Source organism: Diceros bicornis, chromosome 4, assembly GCF_020826845.1.
Source record: "Diceros bicornis minor isolate mBicDic1 chromosome 4, mDicBic1.mat.cur, whole genome shotgun sequence".
NCBI classification, from domain to species: Eukaryota; Metazoa; Chordata; class Mammalia; order Perissodactyla; family Rhinocerotidae; genus Diceros; species Diceros bicornis.
The window spans coordinates 64,735,355-64,762,964 of NC_080743.1; the positions used below are offsets into that span (position 1 = coordinate 64,735,355).

A 27,610-nucleotide genomic window follows, 5' to 3' on the forward strand; every position below is an offset into this window, starting at 1 on the left:
TGGGTTAAAGAAGAGGGAGTGGAGAATGGGTGCTTCTGGGGCTCTCCAGTAAGCCTGGGTGATATCCCTTACCCAGGGTACCAAAAGAGGAAAAGAGACCAGAGGGATGGGGAGGTGGGAAACCAAGCCATCAGACATTGCTGATGCGCACACTAACGGCACCTCCCTCCTTCTCAGCTTGCTCCCTTAATGACTCCTCCAACTTGAGCTTCTCAGGGTCTCCGTAACGTACAGTGCTGTCACGGAGGCCACTGGGAGGGGCCACTTTCACAACTTGGTCAAAAAGGCTGAAGTCAGCTATGTATTTGCCACTGGCTGACAGTGAGATGGCAGGTGTGAACTCGTAACCCCAAAGGATCTCCTCTGGCAAGTAGGAAGTGCGCACCTGGCAGGTGGCGCTGGTGGATTCCACTGTCCCACTTAGGATCAGCACCAGCTCAAAGTCACCCTCGCCACTGCGAAGAGGGAGATCTTTCAAGGGACTGGTCTCATCTACCACATGGTAGAAGGTAAGGGGTAGAATGAGGAAGGGGCTGTCAGAGGCCGTGTCTACTTGGAAAGTCACATTGACCTGGTTGAGCCGGATGTTCTCACCCTCCTTGGTCTGGTGGGTCTGAAGCAGTTTGCCTGTCACCTGGCAGCCAATGAGGAGGCTCTTACGCATATTGGCGACTCGGATCATAAGGCAAGGCTTCCCATTGTGGGCAGCTACGACTGCATGCTGGCTGAAACGGATGGTCTCAGCCCGCTTCTTGGGCCGGGCAATCTTCGCCAGGAAGGTACCTGTGATGAAGATTTCCAGGATGGTGGTGAGCACCAGCTGGGCAATAAGAAGCACGATGGCCAGTGGGCATTCCTCACTGATGTAGCGGAAGCCATAGCCAATGGTGGTCTGGGATTCGAGAGAGAAGAGGAAGGCCCCAGTGAGTGTGTGCACCTGTACCACACAGGGGGTGTGGTTGGCTGGGGGGCCCAGCTCCAGCAGGTCCCCATGGGCCACAGCTACCAGATACCACACCACACCAAAGAGGAACCAGGTGCCTGCAAAGGTCGCAGAGAAGAGCAGAAGCTTGTAGCGCCACTGCATGTCGATGAAGGTTGTCCACAGGTCCTTGAGGTAGAGGAAGCGCTTGTCGGCAATGTGCTCCATTCTCACGTTGCTGCGACCATCTTTTGTCAGGACTCTTCGCCTCCGTATCCCTGGGCCCATTAGGGGCCGGCTTTCTGTCTGAGTGGTCTGGCTGTAATACACCTTGGCAACTGATGTCATCTGGAGGGAGCAAGACAGCATAATGGAGGTTACAGCAGAAATCCAGCCAAGTGCTAGCCACCACCCAATGGGAAGGAAGAAGTAATGTTCATTTTAGTGCCACTGATTTGTCCTTTTATTAGCAAATAATTATTGAGCGCTTGCTATATGCCAGGCACTGTGCAAGATGCCAGTGACTCAAAGATGAAAATGACATCATCCTTGCTCTCCAAGAACTCACAGCCTGGTGAGAAAGACATGTTCAAATAATTGCAGTACAGTCTGATATTTGTAATTCTTAGGAAAGGCAGAGAAGAGTAGTAAGTGCACAGTTCCTTGAAGGTTGGGGTAAGAGTAAAGAGGGCTCTACTGGTCTCCATTTGCCACAAAACCAGTTCTGTGAAGATCTCTAATTCTGAAATAAGATCTCTCCCCACCCTCATGAATGGCATCAGCAAGAAAAACTGTCCCATGGAAATCTTTCCAGGCCAATCCCCCTTAACACACACATACCCTTAATTTCTCTATTCTCTCCCCTAGCCCCAAGTCAGTACTCACTGGTGGTACTAAGATATTCATCTGGCTCAGAAAATAGCAGAAAGTGCCCATTCTTCTACCCTTCAAGATGTTCTCTGAGCCCATTCACTATTATTATTATCATCATCATTATCTATTTGCATCATCTGGGGAAATTCGGTCTGGGTAAGAGCCTGGGGTGGTGCTAGGAAGAGCACAGACAGGACCAGAGCAAAAAGAAGTAAGCAATGGTGGAAGAGAAACAACATGCTGACACTTCCTGGCTGCACTGGAACATTTTCCCAGGGATTGTGAGAAATGCCAGATTGTAGGTGGAAAAATTGTCTTGACTGAGTGAAGTAGGAGAGTTAGGAGTGTATATTAGTTATTGGCTATGTCTGCACAAGCTCAAATTCAGGATTGCTATTTGTCCTGATAGTAGAAAGTGGGACAAGGCTCTGAAATAGGAGACAGCTCACTTAATACAAGGTGCCTGGCACCTCGCCCAAGGAGTAACTTGTACTTTTCCAGCAGAGAAAGAATTTTAATCACTTGAGCGCTCGAACTCTAGATCTGATGGCCAGATCTTCTGGGAAGGAGCAGGGTGATCTCTGGGGAGTTCGGTCCCTCTTGGAGAACAGAGAGGCTCATCACATTCTCCATTCCGAGAAGTCCGAACCATTGCATTTTCTCACTCTTCACACTGTCCCCCACCCCTTCTTCCCCAGGGCCTTATCCCTGGATAACTCTAAATTATTTGGGTACATTCATATACTCACCCAAGTCGGCACTAAATTGGAGATCACCAGTGGATGACAATCCCAGAAGGTTCAGAGGCAACCAGGAACCCATTTTACCAGCCCCCACCCACCTGGAACTTTTGTACAAGTGAGACTACTCAGCCAGACTTGGATGTCATCCACTTCCCAATATCCTTGGCTACTTTGGAGCAAAAGGAAGCTCTGTAATAGTGAAGTTTGAAGAAATCTCATTTACAGTTCAAGTAAAGCCCCATTCAGTACTCAGTAGTAGTAATAATAATAATAACAAACCACCACAATGCCTGCACCTATATACCGTTTAAAGTTTACATGTGAGCATGCCTTCTCATTTGATCCTCCAATTCTTAAAAAGACGTGAAACCTCTATAAGAGATTTTGAGGAACTATTAGAGAACAGAGAAAGTGCTGGAAAGTTGTGGATGAGTGAACATAATTTTAATTTTCAAAAAGAAAAATGAGGTACATTTTATAAACTACAAACAGGTAAGATGTTGATTGTAGGCAGGATTCTAGAATGAGCATTAAGATTGTGAGTACTTGGGCAGGGTGGGAGAAGGTTATCAAAACAACCCAGCATGGGGTTCCCAAGAACAAGTCACATCTGGCTCACCTGATCGCCTCCTATAACGAGGTTACTAAATGCAAATCAGAGAAATGCAATAGGTAAAGTGTCTAAGCAAGATTTTTGACAAGATCTCTCATTATGTCCCTGGGGATAAAACAGAGAAAAATGAACAGACTGCTAATCTAATTCGGTGACTTACAAATAAAAAAGCAGTGGTACTGGTGAGTGGATCATAATAGCCTGGAATCCGTTTTCTAGTGATATACCAGAGAGCTTTATCTTTGGTCTTGCCCTATTCCATGTGCTTCACACTGATTTTATTCAGAACTATAGAACACATGGCCATCAATTATACGGATGACGCAAAGCTGGGACAGATCACAAAGGCAAGGTCTGGGTCAGAATTAGGATCCAAAAGGAGCCAGATAAGTGTGCCAAATCTAACAAAAAGGACAAATGTTGTGTTACATACTTGGGTCCAGTAATTACCTGAACAGGTTCTGGTTTGGGAAGATGTGATTTAGTAAGCAGTAACATGAAAATAAATTTATGTATTTTAGCAGAAAATATTCCATTATGAGTTATCTTTGTGTTTTGGTTGCCAAAAAAGCAATGCAATCAATCTTAAGCTACTTTAGTTGAATTAAAGTATCTAGAATAAGGAGGTAGTTGATTCTGCTCTGTTCATCCCACACCTGCAGTATTGTGTATCAAGGAGTAATCAGGATATGAGAGGATTCAGACCCAGATCAGGTAAGAAATGGTTGGAGGAAATGGGGACATTTAGTCGGGAGAAGAGACAATCAGAGGGATATGATGGCTGCGTGCAAATGTTTGGTTTGAAAGGCTGTCATGTGAACAAGGGTTTGGACTTGTTCTTTGAGTTCCAAAAGGAACAAATAGGACCAGTGAGTTCAAACTACAGGGAAAAAGATTCCAGATTGCTATGACAAAGAACATTGTAACAATCAGGACAGCCCACATGTAGAAAGAGCTTCTCAAAAGGTAGAGAGTGCCGTATCCCTGGAGGTGTTCAAAGACAGGTTGACAAGCACTTTGCAGAGATTCTATAGAGGAGATTGAAGCTTTGGATGGGAGGTTAAAAGATTGTCTTTGAGCTTCCAGCTACAGTCATGGAGGATCAAGATGCCTGCCTCCTCCTCCCCATCTCTAACCTCCTGCACTTTCTTTTTTTTTAGTGAGAGAGATTAGCCCTGAACTAACATCTGTTGCCAATCCTCCTCTTGCTGAGGAAGATTGGCCCCAGGCAGACATCCGTGCCCATCCTCCTCTACTTTATATGTGGGACGCCTGCCACAGCATGGCTTGATGAGCGGTGCGCAGGTCTGCACCTGGGATCTGAACCCGCAAACCCCGGGCTGCCGAAGCAGAGTGCGCGAACCCAACCACCACGCCGCCACTGGGCCAGCCCCATACCCTCCTGCACTTTCTATGGTGACATTTGGGGATCATTCATCAAAGTCCTAGCTTTGCTTGTGCTGAGGAGAGATTCTGCATATCTGGGGGGAACGGAAGCTCTGGGGCCCAAAGAAAGCCTTGCTTACTATTCCCAAAATAAGAGTCTATGATTATATCTCACTTTACAGTTTATAAAATGTGTAATTTGACCTTCAACCATGAGGTAAGTAGGAAAGGCATCACTAGAAACTTAGGCTCAGAGAGACTTGCCCCAAGTAGATTAGTGGGAGAGTTGGAACCAGAACCCGGGTCTTCTGGCTCCTGGTCCAGAAGTTTTTAATTGTAGCAACTGCTTCTGTGTACCCCAGGTTCATTCTCATGGGTCTCATGTTCTCAGGAGGCGCCTCTATAGTACGTTGTATAGAGGATCACAGCTGAGACAGTGAAGACAGAGCCTGTAGCTTTGAGAGCCCAGTGTTAAGGCTATAGACTCATGGGCACTGGAGATTTTGGCTACTGGCTAAAACTCTTTGTTGTGATTGCCACCTCCAGCTGTATGCCTGCTGTTGCTAACCTTTATAGCTGCCTCCTTCAGCTGTTATCTGCTGCTCCCAGCTGTTGTGCCACCTCCCACAGCCAGGCAGCTTTGTTCTCCGTGGTGGTCAGAGTCAGATGCAGATAAACAATCAGCTATGCTCCACCCCCAAGCTGGCCAGGCCGGGGGGGGGGGGGGGGGGGGGGGGGGGGGGGGGGGGGGGGGGCGCAGCAGGCCAAAGCTCTGGGTTTGCGGCTGCCCCAGCTGAAACACACATACTCTTTCCTCTAGAGGGTGCTGCTTCCCCAAAACAGTCCCAGCCAGATACCAGGGACTGTATCTGAAGAATTCTGAAGATAAGACCAGCCCCCAAGTGGTTAAAAGAGACAGAAAGAGAGACAATTAACCTTTCTTCTCTAGAAGAACTAATGATTCTTTCCCTAAAACAAAGGCCAGTCATACCTACAGTGATGTCCAGCATGTTCCCTCAGCAAATACCACTCCCACATGCTGCTTCATGTCTGCAGAAGGACCTAACGCTCTCCTCTACCTGAGAGCTCACAAGTCATTTACTCTCCAGAAGGAATGGTTTATTAGAGCCTTTCGTGAGTACAGGACTGCTCTGGAGTAAGGACACTGCTCTTGTGACTCGCATCACTAAAACTGGTCCCTGGCTCCCTATTGCTTTCAGGATAAAGTGCAAGCCTCTGAGCCCAGCATTCAAGGCCCTTGAAGATTTAGTCTCTGCCTACTTCTTGGCTCTAGTCTAGCCACTCTTCTACACCTCCCTTGGACTCCAGCCCTGTAAAGAGCCTCACTGTTTCACCCTTTCTACCTGGGGACCTACTTTCACACTGCCTCGCTCCATGCCTACCTGATAACCTCCTGCTTATCTTTCAAAACTCCACTCAAGTGTTAGTTACACCCTTTGAAGCCTTCTGTGACCCTCAGAGAAATAGTTCATCTTCCCTATCTCCCCGCCCCCACCGCAGCATGGGTTTACTAAGCATGGTCTTGTATGCATTCCTATTTTAAAATATCATCGTGATTTGCGCTGGTTAGTTTACCATTGTTTGCCATCTATGAGTTCTTAATTTGAGGCCACGGACTGTGACTTTCACCTGCTCCCAGTACTGGGTACAGTTTGTTAAGAAAGACTGAGTAAAGGCATGACTGGAAGGCTGACCTAGACAGGCCGAGGCCGAGTGAGGGCTGCAGCCTCAGTCTACCTCACAGGAGAGGCCAAGTTCATGGAGACCTTCAGGCAGAGCCACGGCAGAGTGGGAGGGCCCCAAGTTTACTGCTTAGGGCTCCACTAAGGCTGCAGATGTTTACAAATCCTTTTTTCAAAAGGTGGGAGAAAGCAAAGCGCAAGGCATCAGTCCCAGCTCTCCTCTGGGTCAGCTGTTCCCTTTGCAGGAGGCTGGAGAGGGAGGATGAGCCTTTTAAATAGCCATGAGCATTAGAGTGGACTATGCCAAATTACATGACTAGAAAGGATGCTTCAACCCCTCCAGGAGCAGAGGTGGAGGGGGCAGGGAAGAGCTGTGCACCTTCTCCTAAGTAAAAAGTGAGGCTTGTTTACAGGGCTGGAGTCCCAGGCAGGGAAGCAACCCTGAGCAAAGAACTCTGTTTTCTCTGTGGCAAGAGCAACCTGACTGAAAGGAGCTTTGGGGTACTAATACTAAACGCATTCATCTCCAAATGTGAAAGAATCCTCTTTCTTCTCCTACCTGCTGCCCCTCTTTGGTTTCCTAAATAGCTTATGGTGCCATCATCCTCTGAGTTACCACACTGAAAATCTTGGGATCTTCTCAAACTCTGCTCCTTCCTCATCTCAACACTCATCTGATGCCACGTGCTGTGGACTTGTTACTTGGGCCTCATACCCTACTTCAGGTTTTTAATGCCTTTTGGCTGAATTGCTACATCAGCCTCCTACTCATGTCTTGTCTCCATCCTTTCTCTCCTCAAATCCTTCCTACACTGCTACTGGATTACTCTTCCTCAGTTACACCTCTGATCATGAATCAATGAGCATTTATCCAGGACTTCACAAAGCACTTGCACATTTTATTCCCAGGGCATTCCTATGAGGTATTAAAGTTTTAATCCTCATTTTATGAATGAGGAAACTGAGGCTCAGAGAGATGATGTGACTTGGTAAATTTGGAACTGGACTCATGCTCAGGTCCTCTGTCTCTCAAACCCATCCACTTTTCATCATACCATAACTGTCTCAGTTCCTTCCCCAGCTCAAAAAGTTTTAATGTCTCCACATTATCTATCAAAGAGAGGCCAAACTCTGTCTGGCACATATGGCCTTCCCTGGTCTCCTTCTAAACCTCTCCTACCTTACTTTTCTTGTCTACAGCAAGCTTCAAGCAAACCATCTGTTCCTTGCTCCCTGTTGTACACACCCATGCTTTCCTGCCTTCACGTGATTGTTCATGCTCTTCTCTCTCCCTGGCCTCCCCTTCCTCCTTGTCTCTACATATCCAAGATAACTTTCAGAGCCCAGTTCAAGTGACCCCTCTTCCATGAAGCCTTCTCTAATACCCACAGCCTTAAGTAATACCTCCCTCTTCTGAGTTTCTTTCTTTCTTTCTTTCTATCTATCTATCTATCTATCTATCTATCTATCTATCTATCTATCTATGTATCTATCTATCTATCCCTCTATACCTTTTATGGCACATCTATTTGGCATATCATGTGTCTTCTACTACAAATAAGGTTATTGAAATAAGGACTCAGACATAATATATTCTGATTAACCTGATGTGTGACTAGCACAATGTCTGACACATAGTAGATGCTCCAGAAGTATTTCATGAGTGAGTGAATGAGCAGAAGGGGGTTCTCAAACCACTCCAGCTACGGAGCCAATCTAAGAGAACTGGGAAGGGACTCCAACCTCACAGTAAGGCTAAGGAGGTGTGAAAGCCCTTGCCTGGGTAGAACTGGTGGAACTTCACCCTGGTCCAGGGCCTCTCTCACTTTGGGGCCTTCTCATTCCCCCTTCTTGTTTGTGTCTTCTCTTGATTTTTCTTATTATATTTTCTCTTTTTCCTTGTACATGCAGAAACCCCAATAACTAATTATCAACACTAATAGATATGCAAACAAACCAGAGGTTCTCATCTGCAATGAGGTTGCCCACCACATAGGAAGATCCATGCAGTTTCAACTGTGTTTTCTTGCATTCATACGATAAACATTTTTTTTAGCATCTACTGTGTGTCAGATTCTAAACAAGACACTGGAATTATGGAGATGAATTAGACATAGATTCTGGCCTTAAGGATGTTGCGATCTAATAAAGGAGACAACCATAAACAGGCAGTAAGTGACAAATGCCATAGAAGAGTATCCGTGAAGTGGCAGGGGAGTTTGCGATGGGAAAGGTGACATCTAGCTCAAGGGAGCAGGGCTGGGAAGGTGACTAACATGTATTGATTGAGCACCATTATGTGCTAGGCTCTGAACTAAGTTGTTGGGGATTTTTAAATGTTACCTCATATAGTTCCCCAAACAACCTTGTAAGAATGTTATTATCCCCATTTAGACCAGGAAACATAGTAAGTAACAACCATAAATTGAGATTTTTCCTCCATGCCTGACTGTCTCATTCAGGGAAGACATTATAGAGAAAGGTGGCATTGGGACTGGGCCTGAAGAACAGGCAAGATTTGACCCTTGGAGATTGGGGTGGGAGGTCAAAGAGAAGGCCTTTTTAGGGAAGGAAGCAGTATGAGCAAAAGATACAACACTGAGGAAGTCCCGAGCCAGCCAGCGGGTAGGAGCCATTCATTTTAAAGTGTTGGGAGCACATGAAAGACCTTAATAGGACAAACTGGGAAAACAATGATGTGCTCTGATCCCTCAACACCCTCCTGCTTTGTGGTCAGCTTCATGTGTTTGAAGACTGGGTGGCTAGAATGAGGGACAACAGCCCCAGCGTGGATGTGGAGCCCTGTGGCTCCCACAGGGATCAGATGCAGGGCCAGGGCCTCTTCCCCACGGTGCTCTAACCTGCTGGACATCCTTTTACAGAGCCACTAGATGAGTTTGCTTTTTTGACTGTGGAGTACTTCTTCTTCCTAACATTTGGTTCAGGGAAGTGGAAGGAGAGAGATGGAGGGGAACTATCATTTATTGAATGCCTACTTTAGACCAGCACTTCAGATTTCATCTTTGCAACAACTCTGTAAAGCAGAGTTTTTATCTTCAAATGACTGATGAAACTGAGGTTCAGAGATCCCAGGTGACACAACTTCTAAGTAGCAGAGCTGAGATTTGTACCTAGTTCTGGCTGCATTTCAAAGTCCTTTCCACTATAGCTTCAGGTTAACACTATAGTGAATTTGCCTTCACTGAGCAAATTCAACACTCAACAGCCAGAGAAGATGACACCTAGAGCGTGCTAGAGGGCTAGCAGGAGCCAGCCTCGTGTGAAAATCCACTCTCAGTGGTGCCTAGGGTGCATCCGATGGTTGGTGGTGATGCTCTTTTTCGTGATTGCTTTATCCCATTGTTCCTTCTCCTAGGTTTGCATGGCACGTCTTTATTCTCTCCATTTCCTTCTCTTGGGCTCTGCTCCCATCTTTCTTCCCATCTCTTCTATCATCTATGCTGCCTTGCTTGCCCTTCTCGTATTTCATGCTGGCTGTTACTAAAATGTGTTTCCGCCTTCTGTCCTCCTTTTCACATCCTCTTTGTCTTTTCATTCCCTACACATGTGTCTGGATCATGCCTTCTTCTCCTCATAGTTTCTTCAGCCTCCTGTATCACATCCTGGACATCTGATTTTTGAAGATGGTGACATGGAGGAATAGTATGCTACCCATCTAATCACAACTCTGACCTTCAAATTCTGTATCACTCTTTATCCTCTTTTTCTCCATCTATATCCCAAAGCCTAGGTGCCCACATTAATAGAGGCATTCTAAGCCTAACAGCCCCCTATTCTCCCTAGTTCTTCCCTCCAGAAGAGGGCCTCTTGATTTAGGGATTTGGAAATGGGATCAGAAAGGGAGGGAGTTTCCAGGAAGATAGGAGGAGTTCCCACTATGGATATTAAATAATCCAGTTTTCTCAGGTTTGAAGGTATTCCTGAGCCAATCACTGGGGTATAGACAGATGAACAGGTGGAAAGAAACAGGGAGTTGCAGTACCAGCTCACTCTCTGTCCCAGTATCTGCCCATCATGCTCAAGTGCTGTGTGGCAGGAGAGCCCTGAACACAAACAGGGATTTTGAGTACTATCAGCCTCAGAACCTGAGGCTAGGCTGGTCTCCAAGCCCATACTCATCTTAGACAGCTGAGCTGGGTACATGTCTAGCATGGCATTTTGGAGATGGGGGGAGAGAATCAGGCACAAGGATGTTTTAAAACCCTGCCAGGAACTAAGAGGCAGCATTGCCTGGTGGAAAGTTGGCTGGACTGGGAAGCAAGAGACTTAGGTGCCAGTCTCAACTCTGCCACTAACTAGCAGTGACCTTGGGCAAGTCTTGAAACCTCTTGGACCTTTATTTCCTTAATTGTGGAATAAGGGCATGGTATTAGTTCCACACTTAAACGAGTGTGCCAGGAGGTGCTCAAACCCACAGGATTAAATTTAATGTATTTGCCTGAGATATCAATTTTACTCAAAGATTTTGAGGGGGAAAAAATCTTATGTTAATATGAAACAATGTATGATGGAGTAGAATGAAAAATTTATATAATTTAAATGACAAAACAGATTTCAAGGATATCCAACGTGTGGCAGCTTCTGGCTCATCCCTGTATCTTGTGGGGTATAATTCCCTCTCCTCTGGCTTTCAGAACACGTTGCTCGGTCAGTTTGGGAGGCGCTGTGTTTGAAGATTATCAAGGTCACTTCCTCCTTTAAAACTCATGTCCAGCCTGAGTCCCTCCCACTGCAGTTTGGTCCCATCCCTCCTCCCAGCCTTGTTGGAGAGAGGAAACAGCTACTCAGCCTTCCCTCATCAACCATATTATCTCTTTTTTGTATACCAATTCCAACTTGAATAGTGACCTTGGAAGCCTCCAGAAGGAGCTCAGCTTGCACTGGGGACTGAAAAAGAAGCATTTCTGGGCTTCCAAGTGTTCTTAATGAGAGAGGGGAAGAGAAGAGAGAGGAGAGGGTGTAAGAGGAAGGCCAATAAGAAAAGCACTGCAGGATTATGTAAGCCTCAAGGTTGGAAGAAGAATGGCGTTGGGTTTGGGGTTCTTTTCAAACTTAATGTCTTTATTCATTAATCTCCCTCCTGTCCTGCCCCAGAGAAAACAAACAGAAATGGAGCCAGATGCACACAAATCTTGAGGTGGGGAAAAAGAGGGCAGTGTGTGTGACCGGGGGCCTGCCTTGCCAGCTGAGTCACTGTTGCCTCTTCCTCCCACTCCTGGGTCTCCTTCCCCTTCCCTCCATCCTCTACCCTCGGCCTGACACCAAGGCCCTGGCCCAGGGAAGAATAGGCTTTTCTTCCCTTGTGTCAACGTTTGGAAAGTTCTCATAGTCTGATCAAAAGAAAGGATAAAAGCCTTCAAAGCATTTCCTGGGAGCCTATGACCTCTGTCTGGCCCCTCTGACCGCCCTGTGTGTTTTCCGGTCAAGAGAAGGAGGGACACAGAGATGGAGCCATGTCAGATGTTCTCCTCTTTTCAGACACCACCCCTGCCTGTCAGTGTGGGCTGATCAGGACCACTGCCCCTTCCTCCGCCCCAATCCCCAGCAGTGCCTTCCCTCCCCTGCAAGAACGAAAGAGTGTGCCTGCAGAGAACTGCCCAGAGGGTGGCATCTCGGGGACCCCTTTTTTCCCCAGCTGGAGAGGGAAGATGACTTCCTGGCGCATGCAGCAAATGGGCACTGCCTCTTTGATGCACCTGCCTCCCCAGCCCCAGCACACTCCCTCCCCAAGTCATCACCCGGCCACAGTGTCTGCTCCTGCCCCTCGTCTGGGGCAGCAGGGCTACACATCCTGGGCTGAGCAGGGAGTTGGTCCTGTCTGAGGAGCCTGGCACTGTGCAGAGTTCAACTGAGGACAAAGGATGCACAACTGCCTCCTCAGCCCCAGCTTCAGCAATCCTGAGAGCCTGGACTGGCCCTGTCTGGGTCTTCACCTCAGAAGAACATCTACTTGGAGATGTTAACCCATCCCTTCACAAATCAACTGAAAAGGCAGAAAAATCAGTATCAGTGCTAAGATTCAGCTGGAAATAATGACATTAATATGAATAACTTATATTGTCATTGTTATTCTATTGTTATTTTATTGTTATCCTATTGTCATCAGTAAGACATGAGATACTGAAAAGGTTGCAAGGACACTGGGGGAGATGTCAAAGGGTCTGGGCTGGGTTAGGAAGAAGCAGGGTGATGATCAAGATGTCTGTTCAAGACCTCTTCTATGTGTGCCAGGCTGCCCTGGCTCTCTAGTCACTCATCACCTGGCCTAGGCTCCTGAGATTCTCCATAGTGGGAATCTATACCCAACTGATCTCCAAAGATATTGATTGAGGAGATCATCCTAATTTAGAGATTAGAAGTATTCTTCCAGACAGAGTCCCCTTGGGAGAGTTTACCCCCATCCCCAGCCTCAGCTGCACTTACAGCAGAGGGGGCTGGCAAGACTACAGATGGGGGGCAGAGGGGAGCCAGGAGATGATGGGGAACTCTTGCCAACTTCAAGCTTTACCAGGTGTCTCTGCCTCAGCCCTCTGCTGAAGATTACCTCCCCACCACCAGGGGGCAGGGCTCCCCAGCCCCACGGAGCTGCCCTTGCCTGTGAAGATTGCCTTCCCTCCTAGACTTTCCCTGCCTCTACCTCCACCCCAGCCCACTCCTTGTATTATTAGGTTGAACCATATGAAATTGCAAGTTAAAAAAAAAATGAGTCCCATGTCAGCAACAGCAAATGGTTCAATCTACTAATATTTAATAAGAATAAAAATAAGAGTAACAGCCACCTTCAGACTATGAGGCTCTGCAGTCTACAACACACATTAGGCACAATTCCACTTGATCTAACAGCCATGCTGGGTGGCAGTTAGAGCAGCAGGAAACTCTCTCCAAGGTCACAGCTGACCTTCCAATCATTAAATCCAAGGGCGTTTTCTCAGTCCTTCACCCTAGCAGTCTCTCTGCAGCATTTGAGACTGATGACCAGCCTGTCTGTTCTTGTCGCTCTCTCCTTGGGGTCTTACTGCGATGTAGTGGGGATCCACTGATTTTGGAGACCTCGATTAGCCTTTAAGTGGCCCTGCCACTTCTAGACTTCGTGATTTGGGGCAAACCACTTAAACTCTCTGAGTTTTCATTTCCTTTATCTGCAGAAACGGCCTCCCTCACAGTGGTGTTGGAAGACTTGGATGGGCTCACATATGTAAGAGCACTTTGTGGGCTGTGAAGCACTAAATATGTGGAAAGTTCCACTGCTCCTCTCCGACACTGTTCTCCAGGATCTCTCTCCATTTACTTTTGATCTGCCTCTCTTGCTGTGGTCTCTCCTCTGCCTCTTAAATGTTGTTGTTTCTCAGGGATCCACCCTTGGTTCTCATCTCTAATCACTCTGCTCTTCATCCTCAGCTGTTCCAACCACTCCCATGGATTCCACCTCACCTCTGCCCTGTATGTCCGAGGACTTCCAGGCTCCCTCTGTCTGGAGCATTCCAGTCTTAACAAGTTCAGACTTATGTCCTCTCTCCTCAAAAGAGAGTCTCTTCTGTGTTTCCCCTCTTGTTCACAGAATTACCATCCATTCAGTGCCCAGTCTAGAAACCTCAGAGTCACTCTTGGTTTCTCTCTTGCCCCTCATCCAGTTGGTCACTGGATCTTATCGATTCAGCCTGTGTGGGCTTCTCTCCCTCTCCTTTGAGGCTGCCGCAATTCAGCCTTGTATTCTCTTTCACCTAAAATGTTGCAATCTCCTCCCGGTCTTCCTGCCCCCAGCCTCACCTTCCTCACCTCCACCTCGCTCAGCTGCCGCCATGCCTTTCTACAACACAATATGATACCATCACTCCAGCTTTGAATCCTCGAATGAGTCACACAGCTTTTGTGATGAAACCCAAACTTCTTGACATAGCATTCAAAACCTTCACTATCTGATTCCATCCTAATTTTCACAGTCTCTTTTTTTGATATTTCTCCCTGGGTACCCCATCTTCTAGCCATATAGAACAACTGCTCTTCAAACATGGCCCGCATTCCATTTGCACGTCCCCCTGCCTTTGCTCATGCAGTTCGCTCTGCCTGGAATGCCTTCTGGAAGTATTTACTCTACCTCTATGTTCCTGGGACACTCTGCCACATCATCAATCTAGCATTCCTCTGTCCTTCTCAAGAGATTGTTAAGCTCTTTGAAGGCAGAGACTATATCTTAGTTATCTTTTTAAGCTGGTGCCTTTGAATTTAGCCTAATTGATTAGTATAGAGGAAAGACTTACACTTGAAATCCTGGGCTGGGAATGTCAACTATGCAGCATGTGGGCTGTCACTCACCTCACACCCCACGCTTAACAGATACCACTAATTTATCACAGTACTTTTTTTCTCACTGAGCCTCAGAATCTTTCTTAACATGGTGAGACAGAAAGCCACTTTCAATCAAATGGAGTTAGCCTAACAAATGAAACCTATTTGTTATCCTAGCATGTCTGCGTCATAGCCAAAGTTCCCTATCTACTCTTCTTTTCTACTATTTGCCATCCTGGTCTGTCATTTAAGAGATTGACTAAAGTTCCCATAGCTGTTGGTAGGGTGAGATTTACTGTAGCCCCAGCATTGGAGGAGGCTTCCAACCCACTGTTCTTCATCCCACCTCCCTATGATTCCCAAGATGAGGTTCCCCCAAAAAACTCTTTCAACCTGCCAAGAGGTGGGGAAGGTGTGCAGTGAGGGATGCAGGATAGAGCCAAGTTCCTCAATTACTGCCCTTCGGCCCCTTGCCCTCCTGCTTGCCCCCAGCCTTGGTGGCTCCAGGCAGCTGGCATGCTTTTCAAAGCCAGGATGGCCAGGCCCCAGGAGATAAGGTTTTTAGGGTGGAGGCCAGTGAGCCACTGAGCTGTCACCAGATCTGCCACCAGAGTCTGAGAAACTAGAGAGGGGCCAAGCTGATGGGACCTGCTCCTTAGGGTCCCGGGGACCAGTGGGGTTCCCTACCTGAAAGAAGAGAGGGAGGCCAACTAGACCCCAGCTGAGGGCCCCTTCTCTATATACTTTCTTGTCTGTGATTTTAGAAGTTGCTCTGGCTAGTGATAAGGGAGGGCTTGGACCTGGTCAGTGGACGGTCCGAGAGGCAGTATAGGGGGCAGGGGTGGCAAAATAGTCACTCCCCAGTGTGGAAGCACCTTCAGGAGCAGCTCCCATATGGGTCGTTTTATCTGCCCCACTCCTTCCAGGAAGGACCATGCCCACCTTCCCAAGCAGGAGAATCTGTTATGAACTGATTCATAACCTGTATTTTGTTCATCTTTGTGTCCTCCTCAGAGCCTAGAACAGAGTTTTGGCTAAGTAATTCTTGGCTTAAAAGAGCCCATAGGACTGATATTCTAAATTACTTTTTCCTCTCTCAGGTGCCCTTTTTGGTATGTGACATGCTTCATCCTTGGGAAGCCCTTCTTCCAAGCTTCCCATTGAAATTTCAACTTTCGAACAGCTAGGGGCACCGACTCAGTTTCCCCGTCAGCCTTTACTCCATGCTGCCCTCAGCCCACCTCCTTCAACACTCTCCAGACTCTCTATAGTGAGGGGGCCAGATGGGGAAACTGAGGCTCACAGTGAGTACACAGTGCTTAGCAGGAGGGCCTCAATGCCAGAAATCCAGAGTCTTCTGTTGGGGAGTGGATCCCTCTTTCATGGTGGGAAAAGGGAAAGGCAAAAACTTCAAACCTGGCCAACGACTGGCCCAGAGTCAGACAACTCTGGACTTGAGCTTCTCCCTGGACAGACCAGGTCCTCCTGGTGAGCCCAGTGCTTCCTTGCCCCTGTGTCACCAGGAGGACTGAGCTTGGGAGAAAAGGAGAAAGAAAAGTGAGAAAAGGAAGATGGAGGGGAAGCAGAGGGACTCCAATGCTCAAGCCCCTAGAACTGCAGGTGGGACAGAGTCTATAATAACCTGACCTCTGCTGACCTCTCCAGGTCAGTGTTCTCTATCCTCTATCCAACCCCTCACAGGCATACTCTGTCCTCCAGCCACACTAAGCTGCTCTCAGTTCTTGAACAGGCCACACTTTCTCTTAGCAACAACAGTTCTCAGCAAATGATGGGGCCTCTTCCATGGAGCACTCTGACCCTCCCCACCTTGCTTGGTTAATTTCTACCCCTCTTTCAGGCCTCAGCTTAGGTGTCGCTTTCTCTAGGAAGCCTTTCCAGATGCCCACACTCCCCATGGGAGTCGCTGCCCCTCCTCGGTGTTCCCACAGCCATGGACTTCTCCACCTCAGTCCTTACAATGAGCCAGGCAGCCTCTCCTCCCTGAGAGGTGGGTAATGTCATTGCCCTCATATCAATGATGTGGAAACCAGACTCAGAAAGGGTAGCTGACTTGTCCGGGAGAACCACTCGGAAGGGCTGACTGCAAGTTGAACCCAGGCCTGCTTACACCAAAGTCTGCTCTTTTCATCTGGCCACCGTATTGTCATAGAACGTCTGTGCTGGGAGGCCCTCATGGTCATCCCATTCAATCCCCTCATTTCACTGAAGAGGAAGCCAAGGCCTAGAAAAGTTGAGTAACTTGCCCACAAAGCCTACAGCTGGCTTGTAGCACACGTGATTTTATATTAGAAGCAGAGCAATAACCCCGGCCTTCTTCCTCATCCCAACCTCTCTCTCCCTACAAGATCCTCTCTTGACCCTGGGGTCCTGCAGGGCCAGATGGTATGGAGCCAACCTGAGAACGTTAGCTGCTGAGCTCTTCCTTTGCCCAACTGCAGCCACAGCTCAGGAGGTAGCCAGTGTGCCCCTCCCATCCTCAGGTCTCAGGAATCTCCCTCACCCCAGCAGAAATACACAGAAATACGCCAACAAAAAGAGCTAGAAGAAACAGCAAATAGCGGGCCCACTGGGAGGGGACAGATTCAGTGATGCTCTCTGCTGGGGGCTGTGAAAATGGTCGAGGCAGTTCTTTAAGACAGTTGAAAATCCTACGGCCCACAGGAGGCTCTAATGAGCCTCATTAGAACTATCTCCCGGCCACCCAGCCTTTGTTCAATAGGAGACTAAAGACAGACCTCTCCTTCTCATCAGGGAAGGTGAGTCCTCCTCTTCCATTCTTCCCCTCTGCCGAGTAAGACCTTATACCCAGGAAATGCTTCCTGTTATGTCAAAATTGACCTGTTGCTACCTAAGAAACTTATTCTTATTTTCACCCTTGGTGGAAATGGAGACCCAAAGGCACCCTGTGCTCATAATGCATCTTCAGGGAGCTGAGCCACCTTCTCTGACAGGTGTCCTCTCAACTCCCTTTCCTTCTCAGGGCTCCTGGTTCCATGTTTGCAGAGCAAGCTCTGATCCTCACATGGAGAAATCTAAGGGGGTCCACCGTGACCCTGGGAGGAAATCTCTCTACCCTCTCCCCAACTTTCCACTTATTCCTTATCCACATTCCTTGTTTGAAGAGAAGGAGGGGGGTAGGTGTTGCACAAAGACATTGACTAGATGCAGAACTAGATTCAGAGGTGGCTGTCTCCCTGTCCTCCCTCTTGCAGTAACTAATTGCCTGAGTACAGATGGAGGCCTCTTTCTCCAACAGGGGACATTTGAAGGGGATTTGGAGGCAGAAGAACCACTCCAGAGTATAAGGGCTGGGGGAGGTGTGTTTCTGCATGAAGGAAGACAGATGGATGAGGTGGCTTAAGTGGAATCCGGCAGCCAGAGGGGGAGCATTCTAGGTGAGGAGTGGGGTTAAGGAGTAGAAGGGTCCTGCAAGGGTCTATGCAATTCTGATGTAAGGGAAACACCATGGAGATCGGCGTTCAATATTTGCAGGTGATCAAACCAATATCACCTTAGCTCTCCATCTAATGGAGTTTCTGCAGCTATGACCCATTTACCATCCCAGGTCCTAGCACACCACTGTGCAGGCAGCCCTCAAATCCTTGGGATCCTGGTAGGCCCTCCATCTCTTCCTCTTCTGGGTACCTGAGCGAGGCTTCCAGAAGATGCCCCAGACCAGAATAATAGACACTCCCTACAGATCCTTATACAGACATTGGATATTTCCGGGAAGGTCAGAGCCAGGTATCACAAAGGACTTGTAATCAACTGAGATCTCAAACTCCAATCCCTAGCGAAGAAGGCCATGGAGTTTCTCTCTCCAGGGCTCCAGAGTCAGGAGTGGGGCTGATGGGAGGGTAGGAAGTGAAAGAAGGTAGGCTCACCCTGCATACAGGCAGTGGAAGGGTCAAGGTGACCTTTGAGGTTCTTTCTAGACACAGAATCCTATTTAAGGTCCCTGTACCTGTTGTTCTCCCTACCTCCCACCCCACCATGCCCCCACTCCTTCCCAAGGAAAGTGGGAAAAGATAGCTCTGTTAAAATTCCACATGGGGTGGGTCATCTGAGTGAAGCCAAGAGACAGGTAGTGACCCCTCTCCCCCCAAAACAAAAAAAAGACACCTAGGGGCAAGAGATCTCCATTCTAGTCCCAGCCTCGCCACCTGGACACATCGCATCACTCAGAGCCTTACTGTAAAACAGGGAAATGATAAATGTCCCGTCCACCTCACAGGGCCGTGAGGGGCCGTGACACCGAGTGTACTGGGCAAACACAAGGGGTGATCACCCTGGGCCTGTGCCGAGGCAGGCTGGGGTTTGGTCATCTGCACATAGCTCCTCCATGTGCTTGGCTTAGCTCTGGAGTGGGGGTCCCGGCCCACCCAACTCCGCAGGGTCATGGTAGGGTGGGGGCACATGCTCAGAGTTCAGCGGAGGCTGTGTCTGTGGTTAACGTATAAGCAGGTATGGTCTGGGGCAGCGGGACATTCCCCGCCCCAGGGCCACATTCTAGAGGTCACAACAAGTGCAAACTTGTTATAACCTGTGTCGGAGCAGCAGAGGGCAGCAAGGGCATGGGGGGGATGGTGCTGAACTGCTCCAGGCTGGCGGAGGGGTGCAAAGGGAAAAGGGGCGTAGGGTTAGGCCGAGGGCGGGTGTGCAGGTGCATATGTGAGTGGAGGGTGGCGTAGACATGCAGGGCTGTGTGCCTGGGTCGGCCTACTGTATCTGGGCACATCCGCCCCACCATGCGTGTGGGAGTCGTGTGTGGAGCTGCATAGATGAGCTTGTGCCTGTGTGTCTCTGCATATATGAGCCCTGTGCTGGGAGGAGGAGGGGAGACGGCAGCTAGGGGCCTGAGCTGGGCATGTGGAACAGAGGAGTGGGCAGGCTGAGTGCCCCTTCCCTTTCGCTGGCCTCACAGAACCTGCATTCCAACTCCATCCACAGACTGCCCCCGCCCACTGTGGGCTGAGGCTTCTCCCCTCCGTGTGTCCCTCCAGCCTGCCCTGTCCAACGCCCATCTCCCCAGCCTGCCCAGGGAGGGGAGGGGTCGCCTCCTGCCCATCTCCCCTGGCCCTGGGCCCACTCCCCCACGCTCTCTGGGCCCTCCGGACACTGGGGCGGGTGGAGGGTGGTAGGGGGGTAGGTTCTGAAAGCAGGTGACTGTTTGGGGGAACTCAGGGACAGAGCCCCCATTGTGCCTGCCCCGGAGCCGCCTCAATGGAGCTCTCTGGCACAAAGGGGCTTTGACAATGGGCAGGACATTAGTATGCAGAGCCAGCCCCTCAGCCCTCTCCCTGTGCCACAGCCCAGGGGCGGGAGCTGGGGAGCTGCTGGCCTCGCTGGTGGAGGCAGGGGGATGGGGCAGGGCTGAGACTGAAGAGATCTTAGCCCACAGGGGCTCCTCCATGGGCACTGCCCAGGAGACAAGGGAGGGAGACTAGACCAGGGCCCCCAAACCTGCCACTTGCCAGAAAGGACTTTCCAAGTGGAAAAAGCCACAGGGACTGGTACGGATGGGAGAGGAGGGGCAGTGGGAGGCCAGGCCCCTTAGTCCCAAGCTGAGCCCTGAAAAGAAGCAGGTGGGCAGTCTGAGCCCACTCACTGTTTGCCTCAGTTTCACCATCTTTTCAAAGGAATTGTGTGGGCAGGAGAGGAGACTGGAGCAACAGAAAACAAGATCTCAAACCTAAGACTGCTGCGTCTCAGAGCTGTCAGGCTTGGGGGCTGCGGGTGGGATCTGACCGTCGGGAATGGAGAAAGGGTGTGTGCTCAGGGTTCGGGGTATTTGGGCTTCTGACGAAGGTGGCGCCTACAGCCCAGCTCGGGGGAATCTGGGCGTCAGGCCAAAGAGCCAGGACTAGCTCTTCCCCAGTGTATGTTTGTCTGTCTCCCCCATCTGCCTCATCCCTTTCCTTCTCCTGCCCAGGGGCCCCCTAGCACCCTTCCTCACCCCCACTAACACCCTCAGAACCACCCGCTGCCTTTCCCAAGGCACCACGTCCTGCCCTATGGCACCACAGCACAAAGGGCAGGGTCGGGAGGCAGCCCGGGGAAAAGGAGCCGGGCCTGGTGTGGTGGAGAGCTGAGAGGGGGCACGGATCTGGGAAGGCACTGCAGGCAGTGAGCAGGGAAGAGCAGTGAGCAGGGAAGAGCACTCAGGAGAAGCAGTGTTGCTCAATCACAGACTTCCTCTGCCCTGGCCCAGTAACCCCCAGGAGAGCGGGCTGGGGCCACCCTGCAGAAGTGCTCCCCACAAGGCAAGACAGAAAAATCTTCTAGGCTTAGGAATGTCTTACCCTGGCTTTCTTCTCTTCTTTTCAGTTGCTGTTGAGGTTGGGAAGTCCTCCCTGCTATCTGCCCTCAAGGCCTCCTGCTATCTGCTGTGGGCCCTGGATGGCTAACCTCGGATTGCTGGGGCAAAGGTAAAAGTCTGTTTCTTTCTCCCTCTCAAGACCTTGTTTTCTTTTTCCCCTACTGAAGAAGTCTGGTGGGGAGAGCATAGAGCTGGGAGTTAGGACTCCTGGGCTCAGGGTGCAACTCCTGGGTTAACTTTCCCCAGGACCTTGCACAAGTACTTTCCCTCTCTGCCAAGAAGCCCCATCTGTAACGTGGGAAGGGTCACCTCTGCAGCACCCTGTCTTTTGGGCTGATGGACAGTGAATTCCAAGGCAAGGCTCTGGAATTTAATAAGAGCTTGCATTACTCAGCACTCTGCTAAGCCGGTTTGTAGTATTATGTCATTTAATTCTCAGCATCTCTAAAAAGTAGGCACTTTTTTAAAGCCCTATTTTATAGATAAGAAAACTGACACACAGAGATGTTAATAATCTGCTCAAGGTCACACAGCTAGTGATGATAGAACTGAGATTCAAGCTCAAGAAGGCATTCTGTCTCCAGAACTCATATGATTAACCACTACCCCACACTGCGTCCCTAATGAAAACATTCAAAAGACCATGGGCAGCTGAGGGAGATCAGCCAGGACATTCAGATTGGCCCCGAGGTTTTTTGAAACTGTTTTCTGAGGTTCCTCTAGACTAAAAATTTTCAAAGTGTGGTCCAGGGACCCTGGGGGTTCCTGAGACCCTTTCAGAGGCTCTCTGAGGTCACACCTATCTTCATAATAATGCTAATATGTTATATGCTTTTTTCACTTTAATTCTCTCTGAGTGTTTGGCGGAATTTTCCAGAAGCTACATGACATACGATATTGCAATATATTGAATACAGAACCAGATATGAGAAATCAACTGTCTTCTATTAAGCCAGACATTTAAAAGATTTGTGAATATGTGAGACAAAGGCAATCTTCTTACTAAACTTTTTGTTTGTTTTTTAAATATAATTATTTTTCATTAAAAATGTCATTTATGTTGACATGCAGTGGGTTTATTGTTGTTATTTTTAAATGAATTAATAAATATTTTGTCTCCTCAGTTCTCATTTCTAACGTATCAATGGCTATAACCCACATAAACCAGAGCTCTTTGGAGTCTACAGGAATTCTTAAGAGTGTAAAGCGGTCCTGAGATCAAAAAGTTTGAGAACCACTTCCCTAGACTCAGACATCCTTGCCCTCTCCTCTTCTCAGTTGCCCATGTCTTTTTTATCAGAGGATCAACCAGGGAGGTTTAGACGTGGGGAGAAGGTGTGTGCCTGGCTCCTGTGTTGGGACTAGGATCGGGGTGAAGCAGAGGGGACTGTCCCAGGGAGAATGTAACACTAAGAGGTCAGGTACACCCCACCTGGGAAGTGTCCCTACGTGTCTCCCAGCTTGCAAGCTCCGGCTCAGAGGTATCTCAAGACAATGGGGCTGTCCCAGACTGGACTCTGACCTCTGCCCCTTTTCCACTCCTGACGCCTGCTGACAAGCCCGGCATCAGGTGGGAGCAGACCTTCCTGGTGAAAACAGAAAGGCTCTGTGAGACCTGGATACCTGCAAGGATTTTTGTGTTTGGGCCACCACTGTTTAAAGGACTGGAAATTGGGGGTTCTAGGGTCTGTTGCTTATAATCTTAGGATGGGGCAGTTGGTAGGAGAGGGATTTCTCTTGGGGATCCCTGCAGAGTTGGATAATAGGGTCTTACATATACCCTTCTCCAGGACACTCATAAGCCTCTAAAGTCAGGGTCCTCTCCCCAGAACTAGCAATCAGAAAGGTTTCCTACCTAGAGTCAAGCTGGTCAGTGGGCAGTCCGGGTCCTAGGAGCCAAGGGGCCCAGGGAGGGAAGAGATGCCTTGTCCCAGGGAGTCGGCAATCTGGCAGGGCCATAGGCCCAACCTTGGAGGAGCCCCCCTATAATGAGGGAGACGGGATGTCCCCTCCAACATCACCACTGCATTCGGCATCCTGGGCAAAGTCACAGACACAAGGGACAAGGGACAAGCAGGATGCTGAGGAGAAGGAGGTACAAGATGACAGAGCAGATAGGGAAACAGGGAGACAGCGATTTGCAGCGGGGTAGGAATGGCTTGTCTGAAGGCCCCGAGTGGGAGAAAGAGCGTGGCTCAGAATTGCCATTGGATATGTTCCCCTAGACAAGGTCTAAATAGGGCAATCCCCAAAGATGGGGGTGCTGGAGGGGATAGGAGAAAACACTTATATAAAGCATCTTGAAGACTGTGATTGGGAGTTTTCATCTGAAAACCAATAGTGATGTCTGGGTAGGAAAGGGGCAAGATAAAACTGATGCTTCATGATGACAATTCCAGTGATAATTCCGTGTGGAGTAGAAGGAGGAAAGCAAGGAGAGAGAAAGGTTGGAGTCAGGGAGGTCATTAAGGAGGCTGCTGTGGGCATCCAGGATGATGGGATGGACAGAAGGAGAGCAGGGCACATACACCTGAGAGAAGTTGTGGGGTGAAACCTGGGCAGGGAGAGGGACAGGCAGGGTCATTGAGGGACAGGGGTGAGATGCCGGGGTAGAAGGCAGCTGGTGTCTTTATCTGAAAGAGAGAAGTTGCTCAGAATGAGGAAAGAGACTATTTTAGGGAAGCTCAACAGCTCAGTTCACATTTCTTGAATCTGATTTGGAGACAGGACATCTGCTTGGTGCAAACTCACAGAAAGAAGGGGCCAGGGGTGTAGAGACCCGAGCTCCAGCAATGGCCAGCCTGTTGGAATGAAGACAGGAACCTCATCTTAAACTATTTGATAATTCTCTCACCTTCCCAAACTCTAGAAGGGTGGAGGGATGGAGACCTAGGACAGAACCTCAGAAAAACCACAGGCAAGGGCTGGGGCAAGGCCTAGGAGCCAGCAATGATGACAGAGTAGAGTCAAGAAAGGTGGGAGAATCATAAAAGCAAACAACGGCACCTTTTACATGCAAAGCATCATTCCAAGCCTTTTACAAATATTGACTCTTTTAATCCACAACTACTATTAGCCCCATTGTACGGACGAGGAGACACGTGTGGCTACTATGTGGGGAAACCAGGATTTTAAACCCAGGAAGTCTGACTCCTTAACCACTACGCCCACTGTCTCTCAGGCGATGCCAGAACAGAAAGGAGCCCTGGGACAGCACTGTGGAGTCGCATCGTCCCTCCAGGAGAGGCCTCCTGACAGCTGTCACCATAATCCCTGCACTTTCTCAGCTTCACAGCTCCCCTCAGAAGGCTTACTGATGGGCTTTTCTGTTTTTTGGGTTTTTGTTTTTGTTTTGGTCCATAAGGTGGTCTCCCTTTCTTTCCCAATCTCCACTTCAGATTTCTTTCCTTTTATGGGATATGCTTCCTGAAATCTAGCTCAGGAATGCAGCCTCAACCCTTTCCTCAGGTCTCTGCCATTGGAAGAGGAGCAGAATGGCCATACATACTCCTTCTATGTTACACCTTTTCAGAGGCCCGAAGTGCTAATTCAGTCCTCTCAAGCCCCTCCTTCTCCAACGTCTTTCTCCAGGCCGCACAGTTCAGTTCCTACTTCTCTCCCACATTCCAGAGCCAGCCCCTCCCTTCTCCCCACCACCTCAAATCCAGCTCCAAGCTGGCAGACACCCACGGGAGAGTTTTTCCCACAATCCCTTTCTCTTTGCCCTTTCAAGGTTCTGGGGGTGGGGGAGGGGATGATGAGGGGCCACCCAGATGCACTGTCTCTATGAAGAATGGTGGCAACACATATATTAAACCCCGATGAAGGAAGAAAAGCACTGAACTCAGCCTGTGTGAGAGATGGGGAGATGTGGTGAACTCAAAAAGCTCTGATTGCCGGGAGCTGCCCCTGCCAACCACCCTTCACTGGGTGCTAAAACACTTGGATTCCAAATCTCCTTTTCTCCAATCTTTCTGCAGTTTCATCTCAACAGTGCACCTTGGATTATCCCTTCTCTCTGCCCCTTCCAGGGCCTCACCACTATCCTGGACAGCTTGGCCTCAGCCTGGACAGTAGCACTGACCAGTCAGGCAAGAGAAGAATCTAGGCCGGGGAGGGGAGGGAGAGTGGAGGTTTTTTCCTTCCTTCCTAAATAACCCTTGGCAGGAGAATTGAGGGGCTCCATTGCCCAACGTCTCGTCCCCTCCCCACCAATGCCAGGGGCTCAGCCTAGCTTCCATTTTGTGTTCAGAAACCAAGCATTTTGCTAGAAGGCCCAGGAGGCTCTCCTTTGGGGAAGTGGGTCTTTCTGCATGACTCACCCCACCCCCCAGAGCCCTAAACCTCGTATCCCACCAATCCCAGGATGACCCCAGAGGACTTTAGCTGAACCCAGCCAGATCCAATTGTCCCTGCCACTCTGTTCCTAGGGAGGACAAGGGAATGGGGCCCCTGGGTCTTCTGCCAGGCGCTTCTCTTCTAGCATGAATGAGTTCATGCACAGAGGTGCGGGTGGGGAGCACAGGGCGCAGTTCAGTGGGACACAGGATGGAGATGGGGGATGTCAGTGGGCAGACAACTAATACTTCCACACAAACATATGTGTCCGTAAACTGGATGTGGGGCAGATGTTGGGGAGACAGGTTTTTTCCCCTCAGGATAGGGGGCAGCAGTGGGATTCTGCATTAGAACCACAGAAGGAGTGGGACCATAACCCTGCCCCTCCAACCCCCCCTCAGTGGAGTCATTGCCATTTGATATGCACTGAGACAAGTCGGCTGCTCAGGCTCCGGGTGGGGGGTGGGGGGATGGCTCAGAAAACAGCAGCTCCTTTCAGGACCCAGGTTGGCAAGGGCTTTGGGAGGCAGGACTGGCCCAGATCAGCCCCCAACACCCGCTTTATCCTTCCCTCACTACCACCACCAAAGGACTGGGAGGTGGGGAAAAAGGAGTTGGCACTGCCTGGGCTATGCCTATTGCCTCTGCAGACCAGCCCTGGCCCCTCTCCCTGGCATGACGCCTTCCCTCCCCCTCCTTCTTCATTTCCTCCTCCCTGAAGGACCAGCTATGAGCCGGGACACCTGGTTCCTTCTACGCTTGGTCCCCCATACCCAGCCTATGCCCTGAGGAATTAACAAGCCCTACCCCTCAGCACAGGATGATGCCCACCATCACGCCAGAAACATGTTCAAAAATCCTTGGAGATTAGGGAGAAGGTTTTGAAATGGAACTTAGTGGTGGCTCCTGGCCCCTTCTCAGGCTGGTTTCTTGATACCCACTCCTGGCCCTCCTCAGCACCCCTAAACAAGCGGCACTCCTTACAGAAAGGCACCAAATCTCCCATCATCATCTCCCTCCCACCCAGAACTGCCTAAAGCAGTCCCAGTAGGGAAAAAATTCAAACACCACAGCCAAAGCAGACTGGCCAAAAATCTTTAGCCAGAATTTGTATTGATAAGCAACATAATCAAGCTTTAAGCCTTGGTCTCCTTTGGGTCCAAATTCGTACTGGCTTCCTCATCACCCCACTTTCCCATCTGCCTCACTCAGTCTAAGGCGCTCCATTAACAGGAATGAAATCTCAAATTACAAGAGGTCCTACTCCCACTTTTTCCCAGTTTCGCCCTTCTATCCATCCTGAAGTTCAGCTCTCCTCCCCCAAATCAGGAAGTTCCAACCCTCCTCTCTTTCCTAGCACAGGTGCCCTTGGTTAGTTCCTGGTGGGAAGAAGGGATGGGATGGGGAAGGGCATCTCCATCTGGAGGGTGAATGTTATGGAACCATAACATTCCTACTCTAACAGGAGAGGCCCTGCTGCTTTCCTCCTGGGGGTCTCAGTGTGAAACAGCTGTGGGAGTGTTGGAAGTAGCAATGGGGAGGGGTGGCTTGAAGTGGGAGGCAAGTCAGAAGGGAGGGAAGAGACTGAGTGGTCAGGGGTCTCAGGCACACCAGGCTACTGCGTCTCTCACCTAAGCTGTATGTGTTTTTCTTCCAGTGTGTGAACGAGTGATCAGTGGGTGTTACTGTGTGAGTGTTACTGTATGGGGAGGAGGAAGGGGCTGGGCATGGGAGTGGGAGTAACCTGATGATCCTGGGAAGAGGGGGCACTGTCTGGAGTGCCTGTGTGTGGGATGCATAGTTATATGTGGTGGTCACTGCATTTGTTGGAGGAGCTGTGATGCAGCTGCAGGTCTGCCCAGTGGGAAGAGGCGTCAGGAAAGCCCCTTCCTCAGGCTAAAGGGCTGAAGTGACCAGCTTGGGTCAAGTTCCCTTCTTGGGGAGTTCTTCCCAGGAGGATCCGTTTGGGGTCGCCCAAGACGGGAGGCTGGGGAAGGATCGTGCCGCTGAGGTCAGCCAGGGCAGGAGCCGAGGAGTTGGGGGCCCCGATATCTCTGGAGAGTGAGATGGACAGGACCCCGGCCGGGGCGGCAGCACTCCTTCATCAGGGTCAGGGTCTTACCTTGGATCCGGGGTGGAGTGGCCCCTCGGATGGGCAGCAGGGCAGAGGGACGGACGGGGTGGGCAGGAGTGAGGAACGGAGCTGTGCGACGGGCAGGACCAGGATTCTTAAACCCGGAGCTGGGATCAGATAAGGGCTGGTCCGGGGGCTGGGGCCGGGGTCGGGCCGGCCGGGGGCAGAGCTGGGCCGGGCCGGGCCGCCCCCTCCCTCCGCAGCGTTGGAGCCAAACTTTGTGTGAATGGAGGGGCCGGGAGGGGGGCCGG

The 27,610-nt window shown here is 49.8% G+C and overlaps 1 protein-coding gene across 1 annotated transcript; it reads right to left on the bottom strand.

Annotated features, from left to right (window-relative positions):
* On the bottom strand, positions 1–27,465 carry KCNJ10 (potassium inwardly rectifying channel subfamily J member 10). The gene is made up of 2 exons (XM_058539558.1): positions 27,348–27,465; positions 1–1,270 (listed from the first exon to the last, which is right to left on the bottom strand). The coding sequence occupies exon 2, from the start codon at positions 1,268–1,270 to the stop codon at positions 131–133; it is 1,140 nt and encodes a 379-aa protein (XP_058395541.1). The 5' UTR covers positions 27,348–27,465; the 3' UTR covers positions 1–130.
* Positions 27,466–27,610: the final 145 nt, after the last annotated feature.